Source organism: Myzus persicae, unplaced genomic scaffold (genome assembly GCF_001856785.1).
Source record: "Myzus persicae strain clone G006 unplaced genomic scaffold, MPER_G0061.0, whole genome shotgun sequence".
Classification (NCBI taxonomy): domain Eukaryota; kingdom Metazoa; phylum Arthropoda; class Insecta; order Hemiptera; family Aphididae; genus Myzus; species Myzus persicae.
In genome coordinates, this window is record NW_019101886.1 from 854,750 (window position 1) to 876,982 (window position 22,233).

The 22,233-nt window shown below is 32.8% G+C and overlaps 1 protein-coding gene across 3 annotated transcripts in view; it reads left to right on the forward strand.

Annotated features, from left to right (window-relative positions):
* Positions 1-22,233, forward strand: part of LOC111030664 (SLIT-ROBO Rho GTPase-activating protein 1-like) — a 47,687-nt gene that overhangs the window by 20,580 nt on the left and 4,874 nt on the right. For 2 of the 3 annotated variants that reach the window (XM_022310287.1, XM_022310288.1), the window contains exons 2-12: positions 9,171-9,354; positions 10,325-10,490; positions 10,568-10,789; positions 10,851-11,198; positions 11,269-11,544; positions 11,795-12,104; positions 12,168-12,380; positions 12,862-12,967; positions 13,085-13,383; positions 15,429-15,609; positions 16,794-17,049. In XM_022310287.1, coding sequence (XP_022165979.1) covers positions 9,171-9,354; positions 10,325-10,490; positions 10,568-10,789; positions 10,851-11,198; positions 11,269-11,544; positions 11,795-12,104; positions 12,168-12,380; positions 12,862-12,967; positions 13,085-13,383; positions 15,429-15,609; positions 16,794-17,049 — 2,561 coding nt within the window. Of the gene's footprint in view, positions 1-785; positions 1,122-9,170; positions 9,355-10,324; positions 10,491-10,567; positions 10,790-10,850; positions 11,199-11,268; positions 11,545-11,794; positions 12,105-12,167; positions 12,381-12,861; positions 12,968-13,084; positions 13,384-15,428; positions 15,610-16,793; positions 17,050-22,233 lie in introns of those variants that run through there. The other variant, XM_022310289.1, reaches the window with a different exon arrangement.

Consider the following 22,233-nt stretch of genomic DNA (forward strand, 5'->3'; position numbering starts at 1 on the left):
AAATAAAAATATGTATCAACAACAGTACTAGACGCATAGTAAGTGTATACATAATGCACTCAGTCGGCTCCAAAGTATCTGCATAGGTGCCGAGAAATGGAGGAGGATGACGTTCGTATTGCACCGTTCGATTGCATGTACGTATACAATTTTGACGAGAAAAACGCGGTCGTGCCTGATATACGTAATATATCATGATATATTATACCATTACTCATGATATATCATTACCTATTATATTTGACGAACCTATGTATGAAAATAATATATAACAATATAATGGTAACACCACGTCGGTGGCGGTTGGACAATGACCGCGGTTCCGTTATGACCGTGGAAACCCCGCCGTGCGCCGCCGCCACCGCAGTTTTCTCGACAGATGCGGCGGCGCGGTGGCGGTATTCAAAACCTGTAAAAATACGGTTTATTTATTTTCGTACGATTTTTTTTTTCGTTGTTCAATTGTTCCTTCCATTATTTCGCGCTCGATCGTTGTGGCCGCCGCCGATAGGAAAACGAAATAAAAAAAAAAAACACACCTAATAACGATAGAACAAATTACAATAAGTATACCAGCTATACTTGCCTACCGATCGCCTCCACCGACCGCGTCGTCATCGCTGTCGTCGTCTGTTGTTGTTGTGTATCGAAATTTCGTTTTACCGTATAGTTGGCATAAATCACGTAGAACACCTCCCCACCCACTCCGCACCATCACCCCCCTGCCGACGACGAATAGTCGCAGCGAGCGGAGAGCACACGACGCTCGCGGCCAACGCCGACAGTTTACGCGCACGTGTCGTACGGGATGGTCTCCGATGTCATCGTGTGACGTTTTCTTGTACAACAACAACAATAATTCGTGTGTGGGAGAGTATCACATAATATTAAAGTAAATTTAAAATTATTATTATTTTCGTATTAATATAATACCGTTTCGTGTGCGCGTGTGACGGCTGCGTATCCGACGACCCGACCGGACCGAGTTATAACTCGATATTATACAATATCAGTTTTATTTTATATTATTATTATTATATTGTATTGAATGGGGAAGATGTCTTCGGGCACCGCGGCTGCCGCCGCCGCAGCCGCCGACGAGAGGACGATGACCGCAAAGGGTAAGGTACCAAGGGCCTGTTATTATATAGCTGCTGGGGGGTTTATAATAAATTACGGTTGTCGTATAATAAACGTGACGTGTGTCGTGTACAATGGCTTCTGACGCGTTATCGTCTTACCCGGGGAGCCGTGTTGACGGTTTTTTTCTTGTCCGGATACGAGTATAAAATACTAAAATGGAATATACGAGTATACAACGAATGAAATGTCATTTATTTAAACGCACCTAGGCAGATGGTACACAACAATGCACCAGTACAATTATATGTTGTAATTTCAAACAAATTCATATTGCGAGGATTGAAATAAACGTTTTATACGGCTGTTACACGATTTATATTAAATTTTGTGAATATTGGCATGATCTCGCAGTAGATGGAATACTTATGCTCAAACTCCAATCGCAGAGTTTTACACGATTTTCATTTTTAATTTGTATTTTTCTGTGTCGAGATAAATTAAATAATTTAATTCTAGAGCGCAACTTATTTTGTTGACTGTGTTCATACCTATATTATCTTTACTATGTTAGTGAAATCTCCTTGCTTGATTATATAGCCAAAACATAATATTATGTTATGTCTACTACAACAGCTGTCACGTAGAAATTACGAGTTTAGAGTTCACTGGTTGTAGTTTCTACTAATTATTTTATTTAATAGTGATTATACAGATTTATTATTTATTTAACATTTTCATGTTCACAACTTAAATTACTCATTAATATTATTATTTATTTTATCGTTATAATTCGCGTTAACTATTATTAATAATTTAGTTAATTTTAAATCCATTATTTTCGTACTAGGTCTTTAAATATTGCTTACAATCAATTTATTATATTTTTTCACTATATTTTCACCCGAAGCTCTGACGTCAGGGGGAGATTACCTTGAAACTTTTGTACCTTTGTGGTGTTATATTATTACTATTGTTATGAAAACAGCGTGGGTATTGGGTACCTGCTACAACTATAGTGCATAGTCATGAACAGTTCTTGCATGGGGTTGACGGTTGTCAAAATATTTATAAGGTTTTTCGTCAACAGGAGCTTTTATTATATTATTGTATATTTTAATAACCAACTTTGCTAAAAACAAGAAAATTCAAACAATAATTAGGAATCAATAACTTGTTTCAAATAATGTGATAGAGTTTAATCGATTGCTTTATTTTATTATTTATCATTCTACAATAACAGTTATCAAAATGTATAATTACTTATTAAGTATACCTATTTATAATATTAAACAATATTTACCTACCATTGAAAACTATATGATGATATCAGAATATTATAGTTATGTTTGTTTTGGCTAATATCTTCTCAAACTAATTATTTTATTAATACAACGATATCATCGATAATGGAACTTATTATATTAAAATAGGTATTACTATATAAGAGTACATTCAATAAAATCGTGTTAATGTTAATTATTCATAAAGTATAAACAAACAAACGAATTGTCAATGCTACAATGTGTAATATATTACCTATACTCAATCATCGTACTGACATGAAAATGCATTTGAATGATTTTCGTTCGATTTAAAAATTTAAATACGAACTAGATATTAGATTTTTGTGCTGTTATTTATTTATAAATCAATATATGAGATGCACATTTACGGAAAGTAATTGAGTAAAAAAATTCAACTACATAATAGATTATCTTTACTATTGTTATGAAACAAATAATGCACTATAATATGTTCTTAATACAATTTATTAATTAACAGCTATAGATAGACAATGTATTTCATTTTATATAGAATTATTACCTATTCTTTTCATAAGTTACCAACTTAATTTTTTGTCCTAGTGGAAAAACATTGCAGACTGTTTTTGCCTATACTGAATAATCATACAAAATGTGTGTTTGTTTATTTTACTTTTTTAACTAATTAATATAATGTTACTACTAAAGTTAATACTATTTTAAATGTTAACTTACTTAAAGGCTAGTTGTAAATCTAATGTATAGGCATATATATTATTTGTTATTGACTGTAAATAATAGTTAATGTAGGTACTCGTATTTTAAAAGTAAAATTATGCAATGTACCTACACAATTAAAATTCTTTATTAAAATATCCATAAAGTAATAGGTATATTCACAAAGTTTTGTTAAAATAGTTTTGTAGTTGACAATATGAAGATTAAAATTGGGAAAATTGTTAATTCGTTCATATTATTGTCGTTATAATATTTTATTTGCACAAATAACTATATAAAGTAATATTTCATTTTTTAGAATCCTTACATTGAGCTGGTTTCATAAGTAAGTTTTAGTTTCCATTTTAGAAGTATAATTATACAATGGTTTTATTCGTTTTCGTTAATATTTACGTAGTTATAATAATTAATAATTGCATATATTTTACTTGTTATTTAGAATAATGATTTTAAAAGTTGAATTTTTCCACGCTTGTTATACATTTCCGGTATAATGTAGTAACGAGGTCAGATTTTACTTCATTCTACCTTTTACAAGACCACTTGTATAGTTGTATAGCTATTACGATTTTCTAAATATTGGAAGATATAGCCATAAGATAAGATATTATATTGTCCGATGTACAAAGGGTCGAGCATCGTGTTAAATTCCTGCCTATTCTTATATAACGTTAATGTGTGTTTTCATATTTAATTTATACCTACCTACTTATTGAAACTTACTTTTTATTGGAAAAACGGCTGTAGTTATACATTTATATGATACATATAGTATTTCAGGATCATGTTTTAAAGATGACGTGTTGAAATTTTTATGATATCCAACACATGTTATATATTAAATGACGTGTCAAATATTTTATGGTATCTTTTTAATAATATATAACGTAATGATACATATTATCACGTAAAAATAATTTCACGACATTTAATTATAAAAGCATATAATAATAAATTTCCTTTTAAAACTGGCACTGGTGAGTCATGATCAGAGACGATAGACGTTCCCCTTTTGGCGTTTTTGATTGATTCCGTTTCCCTTTTTTTGTTCTCTCTCTCTCTCTCTACTCCCGAGAACATTATATATATATAATTATACGCACGCACAGGGGGCTGCTTCTTTTCCCCTCAACATGGCAAGGTCTTTGAATCGGTGATTAATTATAGCCGTTTGACTCCACCCTGTACCCGTATTCTTTGACGAAAAGACCTCAGTAGGTCCTCTGTACGTGTTCACTTTAATAGCTAGACAACATATACGCGACACATTTTACGTTCTAAAGGGTCAATGAAGGTGAACTCGGGTAATTTTTATGTTTGTAACAAACTGATGAATTATCAACACGATTATCCAATTAAAGTCAGTGTGTCGTTTTAAACTCGATGCACAAATATCTAACCACACGCCTGTTATAATATTACATTAAAGTACCAACTATGACGTATGTTGTCCTCCAGCAATTGAAAATTTAAAATTTTACCGGAATACGCCTATAGTCGGCTACTGTTAGGTCGAGTCGGGTTGCTAGACAATTTTTTTTTTATTATGGGACACGTACTTCTGACAACGCTCGGACAAGCTCGCCCGTGCGTTGCATTCGAAATCCTTCACAGCCGGGCGTCATTTAAATATAGCCACTTAGTATTTATCGAGTATCTACCTACTCTGACTCGCACAGAGGAAGTTCTGCGAGACTACTGCAGCGAGTACTAATTTTACAGTGTCTTCATATTATTATAATGTTTGATGGCGGACGGGCCCCGTTGGTGGGCCGACAGCCAGCAAGCGTGCTGCACCCTTCTCCCCCCTACTCACCCCTCGCTATGTCGCCCTTATCACAATCAACGGCCGGAAGTTTCGTTGAGCGATATCATCTAAATTAAATATTATTATTCGTTGGTCGTGTTTTTCCGTGTTTACACACACACACACACACACACACACACATACACAAATACACAAAGGGTCTACCGTTATTATTGACTGGTGGTAAACAGCACGGTATAATTTGTTAGGCACACGGTTCGTAACGGGGAGTCTCCGAATCGCTCGAATCGGAGGTCGATATATTATGGATATCGGAACTTTCAACGTTTGGGACATGTGTATTTTATTCGTACGTAATATTATCAGACCGCCCACGATCCCGATGTCTATTTCGTAGATAATATTATTATTAAAAAAGTATAAACAGATGAGAAGAATATGCTCAACACGATCCGTGTTTCCGCCCTAGTTCGCGCATGTTCGTACTGCACTGTAAAATATGAATTAATATATGCATGTGACGTCAGCTGGGATTTATTGTCGGTTGCATATATTATAAAATATTATAATATATCGCCCCTTGGAAAAATTTTGCGCACTCCTGTCGTTGAACATATTATACTTCTTATTCATTAATGCTATGGTATGTGTATAGATGTTGAGCGACTCGCCTCTTGTAAAATGTGCATGGCCAATGACGTATTGCAGTGCTTTTGAATGTCATACGGTGCATTTACGACATGTCCGCGCGGGCTGTGCGATATGGCGTGTTCTGTTCTATTTTTAAAAATTGGATTTGTCGAGCGTCGTTTCGCCGGCGTATTTTTAAACCTCGCGCTGATCGACGCCAACGTGCCACGAAAAACGCTCTCGTATCACTGAGCGGTAGACATTATAACGCGTATGGTTACGCTCTTGGCGATGATGGGCGGAGAAAAAGCACGCGAGATGAGCCCCAAGGTCGTGCCTTTATTCCGTCGCCTTTATGGCGGGAAAACAGTATGGATTATTTTGTTTATTAGCCTACCCATGCAACTCCTCCTCGGTGAATCCGTATAGATTTATTTTCTCGAGTGGTATTATAATATAGCGATCAGTCCGCAACGAGACCGTACAGGAAACTCCTATAATATTCACATCGATAATGGATGAGTATATGGGGTTACTCGAGACTTGAAATAGGGGAGTTGGGAAGTATAAACAAATTATGAAGGCGACTTTTTTCAGAAACAAATCGAAAAAATATCCGAACAAAGAGTGTGCGCATTAACTGAAACATGCAAAACCGTGGTACTGAAAATAAGAGTTGTTATTGTTATGTTAGAGAGAACCAAGGGATGATAAAAATAGATTTTAAAATGATCTAAACGGATATGGGGGAGTTTTGAAATGCCTTAAATTATTTTGAAATAAAAATAAACGACATTAAGATTGTAGTAAAAATAGTTTCAGCCCTAACATGTCGCATATATCAATATTTATAATATACTATATAAATACCCTAAATAGTGCTTAGTTTAATGTAATTATAACTACCAATATTATGTCGAATATTTTTTTATTTCTGTTTTTAATTTGATGTAATTATTACTATGTTACTTCTTCATTTAATTTTTTTACTGATGTAAAAACAATATGTGAAATCTAAGAATTATTTTACATTTGATCAAAATACTTATCTCGAACATCTGCGATTACGATTTAATGATTTATTTACAATCTATAAGTTCGGGTGTCAGAAGAAGTAGGTCAAGTCCATCTAAACGAGTTTGTAAACATTTACGAAATACGTTAACTAGGAATATTTGACCTCTAACAGAATAATAGACACTTCTCGACCAGGAATAAAATTGTAATTTCCAAACTTGGCTGTTATACTTGTGTGAACTGATCAAGGTATTAATTTAATAATCCAGGGTAATTACTTTTATTTAAAGTTTATCATTATCGTGGTAAATAAACTACGTGAACTGAATAATATTATCGACGAGTTGACCGTCATCGAATTATTGTTTCGTATCAATAACAATAATTAATGACATCATCTGTAATGACAGTCAGATTGGTATGTACAGGTATGCGTTTACCGGATGGTTGATACCGCTACGACCCATCATATTTTGTCGTAATTATATTATTATTTGTGCGTTACGTTTATTTTCCGCTTGTATAAATACTATATTGTACTTGGATGATATTTGTTTGACACGTGTGTCAAATGAACACAATGGACATTCAATGGTGGTTCGTGAATATATAGTACCTATAATAGTATATCTCAATATTAATAAAACCATTATTCGTTATAATTTATTGTAAATAATTTATAATACCTAATTGCAGCGTTTGTAATGTTTTGCTCGTAATTATATTATATACTTGAGTTCTCGGCATATTTAAATCGTTCATAATTGGTCGTATAGACATTCGTTCTTGAATTTTAGAATGTTATTATCATATTATAATAATATTATTATCCTTGTTCTACGCCGGGAGAAATTTGAAGCCTTAAAAAAATCAGTTTACAGGAAGCACCTGGCTACCGGCGTTAATTGTTAGGACGAGGAGAGGGGGGGATATTATTCAACGATATCCAAATCGTGTCTTCCGGTCCGAGGTAAAAGAACTGCGGTTTTCAATGAAATCTCGAGACTGATTGTTGTACGGTCGTACTATAAATACATACTTAGGCATTATATGTTTGCACTTAACAGTGACTTTTTTTCTTCTACCATTAGTTATTATCGGCTTCTATACACGTGTATAATATGCGTTTTCTAATCCAGTCGTGACATTTTGACGCACACATTCTATCATTTGCGGTCCGCCCACGTCAACACGAAATGTACGCGTTTTATTGTGGCTCAGCGACAACATTTTAAAACATAAACATTGTACTCGCTTACGGGTTTTGTATACACTAAATCTTTTGTATACTTTAAGCGTTAATTCGATGCGAAATAAATAAATAAACATTTATCGTTGGCTACACAGTATACAATCGCGGTTCTACGCGTCATTATTGACAAAGCATTTAAAAAATAATTCGATTCTTTTTAATACGTTTGCCACGTATATCATTCTGTTTTGTCGGGCTCGTTAATATTGTTGGATCAACTGTGACAACTTCACTTAGGATGAACTGTCATCCCTAACCGCCAAAAGGACGGAAACGTCGCAGGGGTTCCACTGTTCAAACACGCACTCTTGTTCTACCCGAATGTTTACCCTGCGAGGAAGGGTAACCTAATATTGGTCGTCCACGAAATGGTCATATAATGTCATACTATATTTAATGGGTTTTATAAAAATATATATTTTTGTTAGCAAGAGTATAGTCGAGTATCTCGATACTCTTGCTAAAACTCTGGTGACCTCGGAACCGTTGGAACGACACCACCATATTTAGCCTGGGACACACAACCACCGATATTAGGATACATGTGATTAGTACTCGCGTTGTCATTTTCATCTGAAAAAAAAACAAAATATAATGAACGAAATTCTCATTTATCCTTGACTATTATACCAACATGCGTGGTCCTACCATCTACTGTATTAGGATATATTATTTAAAACCCATGTACTGTTTCTATAATATATTATGTTAATATATTTCAGACCATACGTTTATCGTACTATACAGTTAGATAATGCACTATGTAGGTACCCAATGGTTAATATACTCGATTGTGATATTGTATAATTCAATTTACAAACCTGAACTTAAATAAAATATTCTAATTTCTAAAATGAATAATAAAACTATGGCCTATGACGATATTTTTTTTTTCATGGGCGTGTTTAAATAAATTACACTGTGTCACTATTATTTGTACACTATATTAATAAACCAAAAAGTCTTATGTTACTTATTCATTTATGTAGAATTTCGAAACTAAAATGTTATCCTAAATTTCTTATCAAGATTACTTATACTTGATTTATGTTTACATTAGGTGTGCATCTTACACAATGCAGGAGGTCAAAAGATCATTGTGTTGCCCACGTTTTTTGTTGTTGTTATTTTTCAGTTATATGTATATCTTCCAGGCTATTGTTAGAACTGTTTGAATCCGTACGTCTTCACCATGTGTAAGACAGCTATTTATTTTGATTTTCAATCGGAAGAAAACACAATACATATACTATTTGTGCAAAGTTCATTGTAATGACAAATCATAAATCATAATACAATTATCATTATTATTTGCTGTAGGTTGCTGAAATAATTATTGCGTTCAATGTTTTATTTTTTTTGTTTTCGTGATTTGTTCGAGGCGTTCTAATACTAATTCAATATTTTTTACCTCCTATAGATATCCGCCTCCAGCTTAACGAACATCTACGATGTCTGGACAGTCGAGTCGAAGCACAAGTATCCTTAGTATCCGAGCTTCAAGATTACTTCAGAAAGCGGGCCGAGGTAGAAATGGACTACAGCAAAAGCCTGGATAAGTTGGCTAAAAGTTTACAACTCCGCCACAAAGAACAAAAACAAAAGTGAGTGCATAAATACAAATAATATAATAATATTACCTATTAAAGTTTCATGCCACATAAACTGGTTTATAATCCACGTATATTTATATTATCCTGATAACATACTTATTTTTAATTTCTTTTTGCTAACATTTATTTAAAATATTACATAAATAAATTTTACAAGTATTCAAATATACCTATTCTGGTTCAAAAAAACCTTAATCTTAATATTTTTTTTTTATAATACAATTCTACACGTCTTGTCACCTACACCTATAAAAACATTTCACCATTTCAAAATTAAACATAATCACATATTATTTAAAGCCACGATTTATGAAGTTAGTAAAAAAAAAAATTAATTAATTAACCGATAAATTGAATTTAAAAATTAAATACAGCTAAAAAATTGTATAGTAAAAGTTTTAAAAAAAGTATTCGATAACCATACAAGAATACATTTAAATCATTTTATTCAAGTACTTAAAAACATGGAATGTATTTTTTTACAAACTATAAATTGTTAACTATAATAGGTAAAAATGTAAATATTGTGCAATATACATAATGTAACATTATACCTACTATTATACTCGCTATTATAGTAAAATTTCTCACGATGTTATAAATTAAAAATTAAAAATATAAATATAAATATTTATAATTGTGAAATTTCACTTGCCGCTTTTTGCGTTCAACCGTTCACGCCCTCTCACCTCATTGAATATTATAACTTGAACGTAGAAAATAATTTAATACGTGTACCTAATGTAAAATATACAAAACAGAGTAAGTGTGTTTAAAAATTATCATATATTTTGGAATTAGTATTACTAACTACAAACGTCAATAAAAACAAAACACATTACCTTAGGTGTGTGTGTATCCTGTGTTTTCACGTTAGCAGGAAGGAATGCAAATTAGTTTGTTTCATATTTGTATTGAATACACTTGCATGTATGATATCGTTAACCTTGTGTGTACTTAGGAGAGAGCAGTGGTCGTTATTTACCAGCTACTCGTGTTGGCAGCAACTGGTGTTGCAAACAAAAAATCTCAGTAAAGATCACGGAGCGCTCAGTGAGCTTTATTCCACTCATCTAGTCAGCAGATTGTCTCAGGTCACTGAAGATGTGCAAAGGATATATAAAAGAGTTAGTATAGAAAATCAATTGAATATATGTCTGCTAGATCGTCAACTTAACTAATTTTGTGTTGCTTGAATTAATAGTGTCGGGAGATTTGTTACGAAATCCACGAGGAAATATTACGGGTTCTTCACGAACTGCATACCACCATGAAAACGTATCAGTCGTATCAGACGGAAGCCAAACAGGCAGAAGCGAAGCTTAAAGTGGCTGAAAATCAAAGACTGAAAATCGAACAGGCAGTTCCTAAAGAAAAACTCGATAAGTCAAAAAAAGTTAAACTTATCGGGAAAGAAGTTCAAAAAGTAATAATTTGTTATTTATTTGTATTTTAAACGTCGAGCTTACTAATCGTTCATATTTTAGAGAAAGAACAAATACTTCGATGCCAAACTGAAAGCATTGAAAGCTCGCAACGAGTACATTCTGTGTCTGGAAGCAACCAACAGCACAGTGCACAAATACTTTGTCGATGATTTATCCGATCTAATGGACTGCATGGATTTTGGATTTCACCACTGCGTGACCAAAGCTTTAAAGATGCAAACATCGGCGGAAGAAGGCCGTATTCATTCCATGCAAGCTGGCCTAGACGCTACTAATTTAATTGTCACGGCTATGGACTCCGGTGTGGACAAACAACGATTTTTAGAATTTAACCATACCGCGTTTATGATACCTAAGAAATTTGAATTTCAAGGACAAAAAGATGAGGTGATTATTGTGTGATATAATTTTACTAATATTCTACTTACAGCATACCTATTTATTGTTACTTGTTTAGTACGCGGAACCAGAATTGCAAAAATTGCTGTGTGCTGATATGGAGACGAGGTTGGAGCAGCTGAATCAAAGAGTTACGAGCCTGCACACGGAGTCCGATGAGGTGTGGAAAACACTGGCTACCGCTGAAAAAACTCTTTTGGAGATGCTCACTGCCAACGACTACGATTGTAGCAATTATTTCGGCGAAAAGGCAATTCCGACGAGCAAACCACCGGAAACCATTAGTATTAAGTTGCGAGCAGACAAACACGAGACTGAAGAATTTTATCTAACCGTTAGTATATTGTCGCTGAACACGTATTCGAATATTTCGGATTTCACTCAAATAGTATAATAAGTCTAAAATAAATAATTAGGCAATATACATGCTTATTATAAAATACAATGCACTACTCGTATGTGTACTATATTTTATTTTCCATCGACACATATTTAAATAATAATTATTTATTACATTTATTTTTAATGCTGCACACATGCGGAATGTTTTTTTTTTTATATTTCCTCTTTGTTCTTTGTTGTAGAAACTACGTGATTATCTCATGAGAACGAGTCGAATCGTACGTCTAGATGCCAAACAGCAGCACATAAACGAAACGTTAACGTCCATATGTTGCAAGCGTCCCCAAAATGGCAACGTCGATCTGACGCCCGCTAAACTGACGCCTCAGCGACCGCTGCACAAACCGATTGTCCGAAGGAAAAGGATAGGCAGGCTACAGATGAACGGTCAACCAAAACTGTTTGGCGGGTCCCTGGAAGAATATTTGGATGCAACGAATCAAGAGATACCGTTGGTAATTAAGAGCTGTATTCGAGTGATAAACTTATACGGTAAGATATTTTGCTATTAGATTTTCCATGGTTTTCGTTACTAATCCAAAATTTTCCCCTCAGGTCTTCACCATCAAGGAATTTTTAGAGTGTCCGGCTCGCAAGTAGAAATCAACAATTTCAAAGACGCGTTCGAGAGGGGTGAAGACCCGCTTGCTGATATGACAGACGCCTCAGACATAAATTCCGTGGCTGGAGTGTTGAAATTGTATTTACGTGAACTCCGAGAACCTCTGTTCCCAATTATTTATTTCGACCAATTTATGGAACTTGCACGTAAGCTTTTTTTTGAGTATACAAATTATAGCCTAAGTTTTTATGATTTGAAAAAAATATATTTATATATATGATTTGACATAGTTTTCAATATGCCGTTTCCATAAATGTAACTGGTCATTTTCTATTTTTTTGAAACGATCATATATTTATGGTAAGAAATAAATGAAAGCTTGATTCATCAGATTAACTACTTTTAAAATTGAATAATTTTTCAATTTATTTAACTTAATATGCGTAGGAGAAATGTGATTAACGGATCACTCAATTTTACTAAATTGTAGGTGGGATGTGTAGGTATTGATATTGATTGAATAACATGTTTTAACGAATATTTTTCTGTTCTTATAATATAATTATAATATTTTGTATGAAAAATATTATATCTTCAAAAATAATTGTATTTAGTTGTTTTGGCATATGCCTACTTATTGTTCAGTGTTCAAGTTTGTATTTATTCAAAGGTTTTATTATTTTATAGAACTCGAATCACGTCATAAATTTGTGTTGAAGATTAAAGAACTCGTTCAAAGCTTTCCAAATCAAGTGGTTGTCATGTTGAGATATTTATTTGCGTTCCTAAACCAGTAAGTCTATTCGAGTATATACAATAAATTGTAATATAATGACTATTATAAATGTATGCAGTGTTTACTGCAGGTGGTACAACATATTTATTAAACTTATTTTGCGTATTATTTCAGTTTGTCCGAGTTCAGCGACGAAAACATGATGGATGTTTACAATCTGGCCATTTGTTTTGGTCCGACATTAGTGCCGGTACCCGAAGAAAAAGACCAAGTTCAGTACCAGAACCTGGTCAACGATCTCATAAAAAATATAATTCTATTCCACGAAGACATATTCCCGTCGCCGTCGGATATCGGCGGGCTTGTGTACGAAAAGTACATATCCCGCGAGCCCGATGACGTGGACGTGGGCGATTCACCTTCTGACCATGCCCAAGAGGACATCGACTCTGAGGTTTACCCATCAGAAGACGGTACGTAGTGGTTTAGGTACAAAACTCATTGTTAGTCGAAAGAAACAATTGAAAAAAAAAATCAAAGCACAACAAAAACGTGTCTTATTGATTCCAACGGAGCGAAACCGAGTATAATGAGATCAAATAACATTCTATAAAATACTAAAACTAACGAAGCATAGCGATTTGGTGTTGGACTTGACGTAAATGATTTAAAAATATGAGTCACGACTTGTGGTGGTATTACATTATAAATTTAATTGGGTAACATCGTTAGTAAGACAAGTCATTCAAATCACGTTGGTACTCGGTAATCACTTGAAATATACATTGTAATAGATATTATAAAACCTTTTTCGTGTTTATGGCTAATAAATGATTATGGCTATCGTTATTCTAAGTAATTATACTGACGAAACAAGACATTTAAATATTATCATGTGTTCTTCATTTTTTGTACAGTTTTTTTTTTAAATATTATTTTAGAATAATATAATGATAAGTATTATAATCTGCAGTTGACAGTTCTACTATACTTCATCAATTGAACGTTTATTTTATATTTTTAACAGAACCAAAAATGTATTCAACTTACAATTGTTTTTTTAACGATTAAAATGTTAAATAGTTTATAATTTTTCTTCTTAGAATTTTTTTATTGTACAATTTTTAATTTAGTTGCCAAACCCAAACACCTAAAATGTTATTAAAAGGTCCTATATTGTTCTATTTTTTAGGATATAATGAACCATAATATAATATAGTTTGAACTACTGTAAAAATCATAACACAGGGGTATTGGTACCCTTGGTTAGGGTATTTAGTTTGGCAGTTACCATGATTTTTTTTTTTATAAAACGAATATTCTCGATCATAACATTATAGTTTTTTTTTAAATTTCGCATGCACATTTTTACTCTATATTATTATCTATTCTGTTATAATCATTGTGTTTATGTTTGTGAGGGCTTTCAATTTTTAGACATGTCTATGAAAACTATAATTATTAAAATATTTCGATTCAACATTTTTTACCAACTGCGGTAGCTATTTGGCTTTGTTTTCATGATTCAATGAATTATATGATAGAATGTATCTTGCTTTCGACTAGGTAGCCGAAGCGAATCAGTGCCCAAAATCCAGGTTTATATAACCTGTTTGTATTTTTTTTCATACTTGCTATGCTTATTTTAGTATAAATGTGTAATTTTAATTCAATACTATTTAAATACAATTAAAATAAGGTATGTGTACATCGACGTTAAGTGTTAAGTGTATATTTTGTATTAATTCTCTGTACCTACTAAAACTTGGTTACGATTTTCTAAATTAATAGTTGAGTTTTTGTGACGAATCCCCCACAACTTGTAAGATGTAAATATTATAACGAAATTGTGATCATTAAAAGGATTATTCAAAAGTTTTCGAACACGTCGAACCGACCGAACCTAATCGAAATCGCTATAAGCCAATCACACACATCCGTCTTTGTCGCATCGATGATCACAACAGTAAACTCAAATGCCATATTAAACCTAAGTCGAATTTTGTTTTTAAATAATTAAAGTGGTTACCTCAATTTTTGAGTTGATTGGGCGAACTCAAGATCTAAGATAATCGTGTATCAGTCACACACGCTCCTCTCCAGAACTAATACTATACAATTATAGTACACACATATATATATTAAACATTTTGAGCTATAATAATTGTTGTTCAAAGAGCTATTAAAAAAAAAAACATCAAACACAAATTAGCAAATGTAAATTTTGTGTACAGATACATGTGTCATTCATAAAACTATATCTGGCAAACTCTTATATCAAAAGTATCTACTTTGATCAAAAAAAATATATTTATATTATAATAATGTCGTAATTTTTTATTTTGTCAAAATGAAACCAAAAATGAGTAAGGTGTTTGATCTTCTATACAATGGGTTTTTTCAGAAAAGACCTTTGATTAATTTATTATAATATATTGCATTGCTTACATCATAATATTTATTATATATTATTGCTATAGGTACTGTATTACTCAAAATATTTATGTTTTTATTTTAGAATGTGAAAGTCTCGAGGCTATAGCACAGCATGATTTTGTTGCTCGATCAGAACGGGAATTAAGTTTCAAGAAGGGTGAAACTATTGCTCTTCATACTCAAGTTTCTGGAGATTGGTGGCGTGGTTGTGTCAACGGTCGAGAAGGTCTTATACCGGACAAATATATACTTCTTAAGATCAGGTAAACGTGATAATTCAACAATCATGGCAATATAATTATGTGAAAAAAAGGATTATGAAAAAATAACTGTTCAGAGTTGTAAACTATTCTGTGCATAGTTACATTATTTTTATCCCGTCATGGTTATAATATAAGTCAAATAATAACTTCTGTTAGTGAATAATATGATGATTTGTATTCATTACATCCCTGTTAAATAAAACAAATATATTCCAGTAAACCAATAACTTTATTTTATATTGCGATTGGTAAAAAATTATATAAATACTGTACTCAATCCGTTAACATATTTTTAAAATTCTAAACCGATGTCTTATGTATATGTATTTAATTCAACTGAAAAATTAATTCGAGTTTCGAACGATGTACATTATTTTAACGAATCTAACCTTAAAAAATTATCACTCGTCAGTATATTCTTTGACAAACAAATGAGGGGGGGAGGTACCTACCCACATAATATTTTTCAGAGACAGATTTATAATTTTAGTTTCCCCATTTTGTATATCGTGGCACATTTCAGACACGATTATTATTTTATTTTATTTCAACTATCACATAGTTGGAAATTTGGGGGAGGAATCGAGAGGACAAAGCCTCCACAAAGCATAGAAATAGAAAAATGTGCAGCTCCTCAAACATAATAAGTGACCACTGGGCACTACTTTATAAATAATAAATATAAAGTAACCTTCTTTTAAAATTCACTTGGAGGGCGAATAAAAATAAGAACCATTAAAAAGAATCTTTGATTAATAAAACTTTCATCTACTTATCTTTTTTATCGCTTTAAAGAAATAATTCACAAATGCTAATAATATAACTGATACACAAATATAGTACATAATATGTATTTGTATGTGTGTGATACAGGATGTCCAAAATAAATCACACTTATGTTTTGCATGGTGTTTAAGATCAAATGAGTTTTGCAAGCGCATCAGGGTGTGATTATTGTATTATGTGTTCAAGTATTTTTAAATATAACCCCCACCCCTCTAAAATTATTGAACACTCTCAGCTATAAGCTACCCTAACCTCGAGTAAAATAAAAACATGTATAATATTTGAAATAAAAATAGAAAAACCTTTATGCTTGTACTATACTCAGTCTACAACATGGGTTGGCCATACGAAATTCTCGTCGTACTTACCTAAACTTGTGGCCGTTTGTTTGCACACAGGGACGAAGAACGCGAGAAACCTGCGGCCGAACCCTGCGCCAAGTCCATCACGTCCTCGGACGATTCGACCAGACGGCGGACATCCAGTTCCAACGATTCGGTGCTGTCCGAATCAGCTGCTTCCGGTTATTCTTCGCCACCGCTGGCCGACGTGCCGTGGCCACCGAACTCGGCAGGCTCCGGAACAACGGCCGGAAGGAACTCGGCGTCGTCTTCCCCGCACCGCCGGGCTCTGGCCGATGCGCCCACTCACGAGGTACTTGAGACCACCGTCTGAGTCGAATGCATTTTACGTTTTGTTCTGCCGTTTTTTTTTTTTTTGAAAATTCTTACTCTACCCACTCGTAGAGATATCGTAGCTTGAAAAGGTTTTTTCTTTTAAATTTAATTATAATTTTTATAATTTTTTTTTTTAATCGTAAATTACTTTTTTTTCGAAAATCTCTTCTTCTGCATCCTTTGTATTTTTTTCGTGTAGTTAATAATTATTATATATAATATATGATATTATCGTAGACTTCGTGTGCATACCGTACATATAAATTTAATTTTAATTTTATGTACCCATACTTGTGTGTGTAACGACGATAATAATATATTGTATACGTAGATGTTTTGTTTTGTTTACTCGTAGAGGTACCAATAAATCTATACAAATCACTACGAGTGTCTTGCGTGTGCGTTTGAGTGTTTTTACTACGAAAAATCCCAGCCGGGAACGTTGTTATTATTTTTTATCACCTATACAGCATACTTACTGTTGTACTGTTTAGCGTTGATTTTTTTTTTTAAGCATGATGAAATCTGTTTTCAAACTTTATTTTTGCGATTTGATTACTTGTTCTCATACTATTTTCACCCGACGCCTGCTCACGAGCTTTGCATTTTCTGTGAGGCTTCTCGCTCACTCTTGCTAGTCCGCTTTTAGAATCCAAAAATCAAAGAAGCCCACTGCGTAATTCGTTTTAACTCCAAAATAGATACTTGTGTACATTATATTATACTATTTATCCGAATGACACACTTATACCAACGCAATTATTATACTGTATTATTATTATTTTTATTTTTATTATTATTTATTATTACCTAATAGTTTTAATTTATTTTTACCAATAGATTTTTTTTTATATTTAATATACAATTAAATATGATTTCAATAGTGTTATATAGTTAATTACAATATATAGATGTAATTGAATCGTAGAATATTATCTCAGTACCATAGTCACAGGAGTAAGTCATGTTCCAACATGTTAATGTTTTGTGGACTTTTTAGGTTCACATCTAAATATATTTTTTTATTATCATTGTTTTGCGCATATTATTTTGTAAACCGCATGTAAAATTATACGTAAAATATATATAGATTATAGGTGGTATAATATATATATATATACAATTATATTATATTTTGTAAACAGATTTTTTATTATTATTATTATTAAACGATATGTCTGTATTTTATAATAAATCTGTCGGTATCTTATTATTCACCATGATGATGATTATTATAATAATAATATAGTGCTTGTGCTTTTGGTCGGCGGTTGCATTTTGCATGAACAATAATATGCAGACTCAGACTCAAGGTGATGACTTCGTGTGCCGTGTTACATGCACGATAAATGAACTACTAAAGTGCATCCTAGTGCAAACGGTATAAAACGCATTTTGCCTGCAGAGATGAGTAATACCTATCGCGTCGAACGTTGACCGCTAAATATCGTTCGGACCGTACCGTCAACAATAACGATCCAACCGCAATCTCGATTTATGACGTGCCTACTCGGGATTAATCGTGATCAGCGTGATTCGATCGTTCGGTAAAAATCGTGTTCGATACATTTACTTTCGCGCGAGTATAATACCTTATATTATGATGACGAAAGACGTGTGTAGTAACCGTGCTGTTCACCGCGATAAATGCAAACTGCACGAAGTGACGTGCAGTGCAGCGAGTTGTTAAAAAAAAAAATGATAATAATATTAAGAAGAAACGACCCTACGTACTATTATATAGACGTCTTTTGATCGTAGCGGAGAAGTAAAAATGGTCCGAAATACTAGAGTTTCCGCTGCTGCAGGGTGAATCGTAATAGTATGGTTGAAATATTTCCGAAACGACTTGTTGATCACTCTCGCAAGAGCCAGTCATGTAAATTCGGCGTAGGTATAGCGAAGAAAAATCACTGGTACTTGTACCATAGGTACAATTTAACAAAAACGCACGAATGAAGAACAATTAAACAATTATGTTATGGTTGCTCTGCCGAAACGTCGTCTATATAGCATACAACACGTTTTTGGTGAACCTGCCGTCTACAGTGAACAAATATTTATAATATATACAGATTGATTCACTAAGTATGCCCACCCACATATAAATAATGAATTTTTTTAAAAATCTGATTTTTGGAGTTTTCAAATGATTAGATTTTTACACGATTTAAGGATTCTTGTGATTTTTATAATTATTTTTTCAAATGAGAACCAATTTTTTAAAAATATTATTTGTTAAGGAGTTGAATTTTTTGAAAAATGTCAAGTACCTATCTAAATCAAAATAATTGTGAAAATCGGTTTCTGAGTTATTAAAATGTTTATATTTACTAAAGATAATTAAAATAGTCCTATAATCATCGTTTTAAATAAAATATAAAATTGATGTAATATTAAGTCTAGGTAGTTAAATATTCTACTGTAAAAGATGAAAAAATAATTAGTACCTATAATAACATTATTTCTGAATGTATAGTATAAATTATTATTGATTTCCTTATTCGATACGAATGTTATTGTTATTATTTATTATTATAATAATTATTATATACTAAATAATATTCCAATTATCATTGATTTAAAATAGTATACAAATTAAAATTGTTTACCCTCAACAGGCTGTGCCTGCTCCCTTTAATCCAGCCCTGCATGTACCTAATATAATATTATCCTTAGGATCTACACTAATTTAAAAATAATTCATACGTTTCTGTTTAGATTTTTTTAGATACTAAACATTTCAAAAAAAAAAATTCTCTATTTTTATCTTTGAAAATATGGTCTCTTCGTGTGAACACAATCATATTCTGAGAATCAGATTTTGAATAACCTCATTACTGTTGTGGGAAAAAACGGGGGTGACATAGGTACTTAGTGGATGTGCAATGTGTATGTGCCTACACGTTATACAAACATTAGTAGCATAATATAGCTGTAATAGAAACAATAACTGTTTGCAAACCTTCCCGATGATTTATGCATCATGTTGTCAAAAGTTTCTTTCGTCGCGAGGTCCCTCGAGGATCTGAAACATTCGGAACACACGGTAAATAATATACAGGAGGTCGTGACGACTAGTGCCGGGGGCAGTGTCATCCTGTCAATTTGCAGCTGCAGCCAGGACGACGTCTAAACTATATGTAGACTAGGATCGAACGCACTGCAACACTGTACCTAATTAGGATTATTCCACGATACTGCACCTTGTCATTTACCTTCTGCATATTAAAACCGTCATCGTATGCTATTCATTAACTACGACGGTCGTTCTAAATGTTTGTCTAGTCAAAAAGAGATCTGCAACCGTATAGTGCACAATTTCGTTAACGTCGATTGCCGAATACCGGCAACAGGAATCGCACCAGGATCATTATCGATACAGAAACAACTATTAATATTATATTACTCATAATAGTATTTATGTTTGTGTTATTTTCCTATTCCCTCATCATATTATATAGGCTTGCACTTAAGATGAGTTTAGAAGAGTTCTTAATGTGTTGTAGAAAACCTCGAAACATAATATAATCATACACTGCTGGGAGATTCGTCGTTTCGCAGCGACTTTTAAAACGAGACGCGTTTTGCGCTTAAACTTTTTTAAAAATGGATATTATATTCTTTGAAACACATCTACACCCCTCGAGACTGCAATTTCAGTTGCATCGCGCTATTCTGTGGTGAGCATATTATTTTTTTTATAGAGCTGCTGCAGGAATACTATAATCTCTGTAAAACCGCAGGCTGCAACCACTCGACGACAACGTGAAGTAATAACTGATTACCGTTATATTGTTACCACGTCGCCGCCGCCACACAGTCGATCTTAACTCCCGGAAATGATTTACAAGGTTTCTATCGCCGTCATCGCGCGTCACGGAGCCAACAGATTAACGTCAGGATGGCCGCAACAATGCGTCGTTTAATCACTACCCACGAATAATGAAATAAAATAATACAATGTGTGTATAGGCGAGCTACTCGGTTCCAGGACTGCCGCCGATACGTTTGACAAAATGTGTTTATTAATATCATAATCCCTCGCAAGACGACCGTAACTATATTATTATACACGATAGTCGCACGAGATATCGGCTTGCTTTTGTGAGGCTGCAGATTATTGTCTGCAAACCGATGCGATCTGTCGGTGTGCCTGTATATAATATTGTCGGTCGCCTTTGTACCTTTATTGAGCTCATATAACAGTATGACGTATCCTCCCAGGACGAATGCATTTCGCAGAGTGCTGATACTTTAATTCATGTTGCCATTCAGTTTTTACATAGAACACGTATGGTCTAGCTACTTCTGGAATATATCTAATATTATTATATGGGGCGATTAACCAAGCATACCTATTCGAAATCTGTTTTCTTGGAATTTTTGAATATGTACTTAAAGACCATATTTAAAAATACTTGAGAAGTTCGTATCATTTCAGGAATATTTAGAAATGTCCTGTGTTAACACCAAAGCCTGTGTATTTTTTTTCGAACGAGAACCACCTTTTTTACTTTAAATTAATGAACAGATGATTTTTGAGAAATGTTGACGTATTTCAATCAAAATTTGAACGAATAGTTTCCGAGTTAAATGAAAAAACTTTTGTTCTAATCAATATTTTATGTACATAATTTATTAACTCTTGCGTTACACATTTACACTTATAATATAACATATCATGTTTAAAAATTATTTTTAATACGGAAAAAAAAAATTGAAATCTTTTAAAATTGTTTATAAATAATTCAAAATACCTAATTTGTAAATATAGATTTTAGAAAACTGACATGATACAGTTTATGATTAATCATTATTATACATTCAGGGCTTTGATGTATTTGTATCGATATTTTGGATCGTTTTAAGTTGTGAGAAATGGCTTTTTTAGTTAAATGTTCAAATAGCATATTTCAATATCCTATTTCGTATTGCATGTTTTGCTTTTTTTTAGATATATAGATAAGTTTGCCTACATTTTATGTATGTACACACTAAAATAAAATAATTAATGTGACCTAATCCACTACGCGTTGTTACTATAATATGATTTTTAATTTAAAATACTATTTATTTTTTCATCTAACCCTCTGAGAAGAACGTTGGGCTTTCATCTATTATTGTTCGAGTTATTTTTTATTTAAAGCGTAGCAATACT